We start from the raw sequence: 7,841 nt of genomic DNA on the forward strand, positions 1-7,841 counted from the left end.
TACAGCTATGTTAGTCGCCTAATTTATCTCAACCAGAGAAGTTTTACTCTACCAAATATGAATTCGGATTCAGTATTTCCAGGTTAGTAATTTGGTTTTTAATAAAACTAATATAGCAGGAGAAGCAAAAATCTTTTAAGTCCACAGCTCAATACCCTGGCTCGGGGCTCCGCACCTCGACCACTCCAAGACCCGGGGCTTCGTACCCTGGTTGTTCATTAAGTCCAGGGCTCCGTACCCTGGCTCGGGGCTCCGCACCTCGACCACTCCAAGACCCGGGACTCCGTACCCTGGTTGCTCATTAAGTCCAGGGCTCCGTACCTTGGCTCGGGGATCCGCACCTCGACCACTCCAAGACTCGGGGTTCCGTACCCTGGTTGCTCATTAAGTCCAGGGCTCCGTACCCTGGCTCGGGGCTCCGTACCTCGACCACTCCAAGACCCGGGGCTCCGTACCCTAGCTCGGGGCTCCGCACCTCGACCACTCCAAGACCCGGGGCTCCGTACCCCGGTTGCTCATTAAGTCCAGGGCTCAGCACCTTGGCTCGAGGCTCCGCACCTCGACCACTCCAAGACCCGAGGCTCCGTACCCTGGCTCGGGGCTCCGTACCTCGACCACTCCAAGACCCGGGGCTCCGTACACTGGTTGCTCATTAAGTCCAGAGCTCCGTACCCTGGCTCGGGGCTCCGCACCTCGACCACTCCAAGACCCGAGGCTCCGTACCCTGGCTGCTTATTTAGTCTAGGGCTCCATACCCTGGCTCGGGGCTCCGCATCTCGACCACTCCAAGACCTGGGGCTCCGTACCCTAGTTGCTCATTAAGTCTAGGGCTCTGTACCCTGGCTCGGGGCTCCGCACCTCGACCACTCCAAGATCCGGGGCTCCGTACCCTGGTTTCTCATTAAGTCCAGGGCTCCGTACCCTGGCTCGGGGCTCCGCACCTCGACCACTCTAAGTCCAGGGATCCTTACCCTGGCCTGAGGCTCCATATGCTGGTTATTCTTTAAGCACAAAAACTCTTACCCTGGCTCAGAGCTTAGTATCCCGATCACCTATTGAAAATAACGGTTATTTCCCAACGCTCAGAAAAATTCAGAGATTCAACATTCAAAAGCTGTTTATAAAAAGGAAGAATCAAAGTATTTTCCCTGACCGGGCACGCAAGATTAATCAAGACAACGATTATGACTCTAACCCGACTATTTAAGGAGGGAGTGATGATACCCCGGGATATCCCAGGCCATGAGTTGTACCCGGGTCATGGATGATCCAAGACAATTGATGATGTCTACAAGGAAGCACGGGTCACGGACGACTCAGGATACTGAATGGATAGCTTAAATTAGGGTGAATCTACGAGAAGGGTCACTAGAGGCCGAACAGTTGAACGCCAGAGACGTCTTCTCCCCGGGCTATTGGGCGCCCGGGCTCTCATGCAAGCTTCCGGGAGACTTTCTACCCGGGGACAAAATCAGGTAGGGTGGATGTGACTAGTGTAAGATTTGAGTACACCATTTATTGCTGACTAAAACTCTTTTCTTCATACCAATATCACAACCATCACTTGGTTACATTGGTTTTTGCCTTAAATCATTAATTGACTTAAGCATCGGAGTAGCCACATCAGACACCCCTCCGACGCCCATTCACGAGTTCATCTTCTTGTCTGCAGGTCACAGAGAAATCCACAACTCACATTACTCTTATTCCCTTCATTATCTTGATAGCAGATCCGGCGGAGCACCCGACCCGGCTCATCCATTTCAACCTGATTTCAATTTTGTTTATTATTTATTATATAACATCTATTGCTATTTATATATCACGTCAACATTAGTGTAATAACAAAAAATTTTGTGAGACAGTCTCACGAGTTAATTTTGTGAGACACATCTCCTATTTTGGTTATCTATGAAAAAATATTACTTTTTATGCAAAAAAATAAAACATTAATTATTATTGTAAATATATACATAATTGAACTATCTCACGGTTTTTTTTGTAAATATGAACATAGCTGATTCGTCTAATAAGAGACCTACGATAGTATAATTACTTTTTTGTTCTAAATCACTTTTAACAAACATAATATCATATATAAAAAAATAATTAGCATGTTAAGTTACTATTGAGGTGTGAAATTCAGAAATTTGGAGGATATAATAAACACTATAAATAAAAAAATTCATTTTCATGGCTGAAAAATGAAAGTAATTTTTGTAATACATTATACCAAGTTTTTTAAGATTTGATAATTTAAAATAGATACTTATCTATATAAATAGTGAATCCGGCTCAACAACTAGGTTATTGAACGTACCAATTAAAGGACAAAGTACAAAGACAAGCTGGTTGGCAACTGCTAATGCACAGTCCTATCAACATTTGTGGGGATCAAAATGAAATTGTGTTTTTANATATATCAAAATAATGATAATAATATAATTTTTGAAAAATCCTACATACTAGTTTTGATATTTTAATTACTCAATGGAATGAATTAGATACATTTAGTTTGATCATTGTCGAAACGTTAACATGACAGTTGAACATTGTTGATATTATGTTGAGACTGCTATTATCTCCACCTAGTACGACCAATTTATCATACAATTACTAAAATTTTACCAATTGAAAGACCAAAAAAAAAAAAAATTCTAACTAGACCATTTACATAACCAATTTTAGAATTTTTTTCCAATAAATTATAATTGAAGCAATAGTTACATTACTTTAAAATCTTTAAATTTTAGATTAAAAAAATTAAATATTTATAGAAAAATATCGAGATTGAAGTATCCCTTCTGACAAGCATACCGTGGTCAGATTTTTTTGGATTTTTATTATGTAATAATTGAAAACGTAAAATTATAGAAATGTATATATTTTTTTGGCAGTAGGCTCACCACATATTTTAACACTTTTATTTTATTATTAATTATTATCTTCCATAGACAAACAAAGTCGGCAGACACGTGTTAAATTTAAGATGTCTGGTAATTTAGTATCCTGATTGCGATTTCAAAACCCCATAATAAAATATTTAAGTAGTTATTATTGTTTTAAGTCTACTTTTTTTTTTTTTTTTTGGTGTCATACGTTTTTAATAAAAATTAATTTTTTTTATTGTGTCCTTATTTTTTTTATTTTTGTAAATTTACTTTTTATGCAATATAAAACATAAATCCGCGTTCACAATTTTTTTACGATTTTAAAATTAATTCACAATAAATTACTTTGAATATTTGACCACATGAATCAGAACAAATACGTACAAATTGCACATTGGTTTAGCGAGATTGGTTGGTTGAGATGTCGGTGTGTTTTATATCGACATTTCATTAAGCAATTGGTCAATTCTCGTGTTAACTTAAAACTAGGACAATGGATTTGGGCCTTCGCTCAACAAGCATTAGATTACACATTTGTTTTGTGTGTGTGTGTGTATANTATATATATATATATATATATATATATATATACACACACACACACACACACACACACACACATATAATTTTAAAAAAACTAAAAAAGGACAAGTATTGATTAATCATATATTTTACTAACAATAATAATTTATATATCCAGATTTTTTTTTAAAATTTTAAACTAAAATTTAATTTACTATTTAAAATCTTGAGTTAGAAAAATGGCGTTGATAGAAATGATGAGTATACACTGTTGGCCCATTGGGCTTCTAAACCCTCAGCCCTGAAGAAGCCCATTGAGTTAGGCCTTGTTAGGATATGTTATTGTTTTTAAATTATTTTTGGTAGGGGATTGTGATTTGTGGTTATTCCTCTCTCTCTGTATGTACATAATTATATATAGGACAAAAATTTATGTGGGACGGTGATCATCCATGAAAAAGTATAGGANTGAACACAAAAAAATCGACGGCTGGAGACTGAAGGCCAATTTCCCTATACTTTTTCATGGATGATCACCGTCTCACATAAATTTTTGTCCTATATNTATATATATTTGTGTAATTTTTTCTGCAAACTTAGGGTATGGATATTTCAAGACAAATCTAGGTAATAATGTGTGAATGTTTCGAAAATAATGTGTCGAGCGGTTAGAAATATTTGGGGGAAATGACGTTAAACCAAAAGAAAAGAACAATTTTTTTATGAAATTAAAATCAATAGTCACTAGCATTCGTTGATATATATGTTGAGCATGTCGTGAAGTATGGAGGACACTTTTTTGGTAGTTTTTTTTTCATAAGTTTCAATCCTCAAAATTTGTCTTCTCCTATTATTTTATTTTTCAAAGTGGATTCTTACACTTGGAAATAACAAGAAATGAACAATACATGAAATCAAGAAAAGAAGGGGGGAGAAAGGCCACGTGGCATCATGTCCGAAACCTATAAAGACCAATAAAAATCAAAGCTTGGGAAAAAAATCGATCGGAAAAAGCAAAATGGTGAGTTTAGTGGTGGCGACCACCTCCGATCCGGCGTCAATCAACCCAGCGAAGGCCCTGTTGACCATGCCGGGGTGGCAGCCGGGACCCACCTTGGAGGGTGGCATCAGGAGCTTCAAGTGTGGCGATGGCGTGCGAATACTGGAACACGACAAGAGCATAATAGTGGAGGATGATCTGGATCTAAGGTGGGAGGCCGCCACCGGAGAGACGGTGGATGAAATCATGTTTCTCTCCAAACACGTCGCCGCTTCCAACCGCCCCGCCCTCACCATCCACCCTATAGGTTTCCCACTTTTGTTTCCTAACGCCCTGTGTATACTCCATGCTTGTGGGATTTACTTCCGACATTAGAATGTGATTTGATGTGTTTAATGTATGATTATGTTTATGTTTTAGGATAATTATGACTATGGTTTTAGTTTAGTGACATTTAATGCATGGGACTGTTTGGATTGGGGGTGCTTAATCATGGGCTTGTATCATAGTTCTATGATTTTTTGTTTTACTTTTAGCACTGTAATAAAGATAAGCTAGAATGTTCATTGAGGTTGTTGGAATTTCGATATCAGGCTCCATCTTTTGGCCATTGCTGAACATATTGTTTCGAATCTTTAGATTTATCCTTTGGTGTTATATTAGCAGAATACGGGAATTATTGGGCTGTATTAAGTTGTATAATATGCTGAATTGGTTAGGAGTACCACATTTGAATGAAGGGGATGTTCTACCGCAAGGAGGAAGACCTGGATGGGCAGCACCGCCATCTCCACGAATGGGACCTTGGCTTATTCTCTTGAAGAAGATTGCCGAATCCCATAATTTATTACCTGAATTTGAGGTTATGTATATCAATTGTTGAAGTCAAGATTCAAAATTAAGCATTTTTATGAAATGTCTTGAACTTTTTTAAACTTCCAAATTGTGAAACAACTTGAGCAATAAGAATCAAATGAACTCTTTCTTTGGATTATATAAATCTCTTCCTTTCCAATCTGCGGCGGGTTCTGTAATTCTATTCTTCACAGTTTTTCTTTTTTGAGATGCCAAGCAGTTATGTTCGTTTTCGGCTTTTAACAAAAGATAGACAATGCGGTTTTATGTTAGTTCATAATGTTGTGAATGCTTATTATTTGAGTGAAACATTCCATAACATGCTATAGTGTTTTAATAGCTTATACTAATTTTTTTTCTTGAAACGTAGATAACATTTGAGGCAACTCATCACGGGCCTATTTCAACTAGGCCAACCATGTTTATCGAGATCGGTAATATAATCTAACCATTTAACAGTTTCATTGTTACTTTGTTTTCTTGCCTTTTCTTTACTAGATGATTGCTTCACTCTTCCGATTCATTGTCAAACTTTATTTGTGAAAATATTTGTAATTTTTTGTCCTTGATTTCTGATGTAGGTAGCACAGAGGAGTACTGGGGAAGACAGGATGCTGCTCGTGTTGTGGCTCTAGTTGAGTACAAATTAAATCATTTTTCATCAAGATTCTTGAGTTAGATCCTCCCTAATATCTAGCTTCACTTTATTATATATGATGCTGCAAAATGAATAAATCGAGATGAAAATCTGATAAACTCTCTCTGTATGATTATGTGCGTGTGTTTTATGGCAAGTATGATTTCCATTGGACTGCATATGCATTATAAGCAACTATAAGAATGAAAGGAAAAATGTTCTCTGTATTCGATTAAGTTGTTTTGACCACTAATTTCGTCATTTTTTTTAGTTACGAAGGCATTTCTTGGTTTTGTAGTTAATTTGGGAAGGACTAGGTCTTGAAGAACATGCTCCTGTTGGAACTTGGAGCAGGTAGTCTTTTTGTATAATGCCATGTTACTCAATATTATCCCTGAATTTTATTAATGCAAAAACATTTCGTTTCAGTTTTCGCATTTATGTAATTGGATTTTACATCTCAAAATAATCTTTTATCGTGGATCTATTGCATTATATCTGCATCCACTGAATTGTTTACTGATCCATCCAGAAACATATTTAAGGTTTGACTTTTGAGCATACTTTCTTGTGTGTAATTTTTTCTTAGAAGAATTTTTGTACAGTAAAAATGAAAAGAATAAAGTACTGCTTGGGATCGGAGGAGGGCATTATGTACCGCGGCACATGGATGTAATACTGTAAGTCGATTTTGGTCACTGTTATATTTGTGTTCTGTTCGATATATTCCAGCTTGTTTCTTCGATTGACTTAGTTCATACAAGTTGATATTTTGATGCCTTTTTGAAGATTGTCAGGATTCTAGGACGAGCTTTATTAGCGCACAAAAACATGGTGCTTAAGCAACTTGCTATTTGTTTTACAACCGCGAATCTAACTTTCTCATTTAATTTGAAACAATCATAGGAAGGAGGGCGTTTGGGTCGGCCATCTTCTTTCTGGATATTCATTGCCAATGGAAGATCCGGGACAGTCAAATGCAAAAACAACTGCAGAAAGTATTGGAGGGACATGGAAAGAAGCCATTAAAGTTGCTTTTGATGCTACTAAAGCAGCTTTCCCCGGAGGAGAAATTCTAGCTCACCTTGATCACAAGTAAGTCCTACTGTCATTTATTTATATATATATTCGGGGCCGGCCAGTAATTTAGTCGTGGTGCCTTAATGTAGTGGAGGAGATGAGAGGGGATTGCCCCCAATCGACTCCTCGCCAAGTCCACGACTTTATATGTTACTATGATTATAGGAGTCTGAGAATGAACACAAACTACTGTTACAACAAGATTAGAGCGTGAATTGATGATATTAATCGAAAGTAAAACTATACCTTACTTATTCATATTTGAGAGGATTTATGAGCGATTATTGGGTGCAGGAGTTTCAAGAGTTGGCAAAAGAATGCCATTGTAGATTTTCTTGGTAAACAGAGTATAAAAATTGGGAAACCAGCTGACTTCCATTGATTCTCGGAGCACAAACTGATGTTGGAATAATATTTTATTAAAGGCGTTGCTATTTGATAATATTTGCCATAAAACAGGCTGAAAGAAGCACATGATTGTTTCAAAGTGTATTTGTAGGTGCACCACTATTAGCTAAAGGATAGGGGAAACTTAATTTTATGTATGAAAAAATATTTAAATTTCACATATACTCGTGGCTCTGTACGTGTTACGTGTTTGTACAGTTGTTTCTGTTACTAAAGTTTTTTTTATGATTTTTTTGGAGTTTGCATCATTTAAATATAAATGAGGGAGAACTTATATTAAAAATAAAACTTTTTGTGTGATTTTTTATAAGATTGTTAATATATAGATTTTTTGAGAAGGGTTATTTTGATTATTTTAGTATGTTATTACTTTCTACATTATTATTAATCAGAATAATTGCTGTAACAGAGCTACAAGTATGTTTGGTTCTTTAAAGATTTAAGTTTT

General features: G+C 36.8%; 1 protein-coding gene across 1 annotated transcript; it reads left to right on the forward strand.

Moving 5' to 3' along the window:
* Positions 1–4,296: 4,296 nt before the first annotated feature.
* LOC140963777 (D-aminoacyl-tRNA deacylase) lies at positions 4,297–7,623 on the forward strand. Its single transcript, XM_073423168.1, has 8 exons — positions 4,297–4,720; positions 5,133–5,275; positions 5,639–5,702; positions 5,850–5,902; positions 6,204–6,259; positions 6,511–6,585; positions 6,812–7,000; positions 7,280–7,623. The coding sequence occupies exons 1-8, from the start codon at positions 4,432–4,434 to the stop codon at positions 7,365–7,367; spliced, it is 957 nt and encodes a 318-aa protein (XP_073279269.1). The 5' UTR covers positions 4,297–4,431; the 3' UTR covers positions 7,368–7,623.
* Positions 7,624–7,841: the final 218 nt, after the last annotated feature.

This window comes from Primulina huaijiensis, chromosome 18 (genome assembly GCF_012295235.1).
Source record: "Primulina huaijiensis isolate GDHJ02 chromosome 18, ASM1229523v2, whole genome shotgun sequence".
Classification (NCBI taxonomy): Eukaryota; Viridiplantae; Streptophyta; class Magnoliopsida; order Lamiales; family Gesneriaceae; genus Primulina; species Primulina huaijiensis.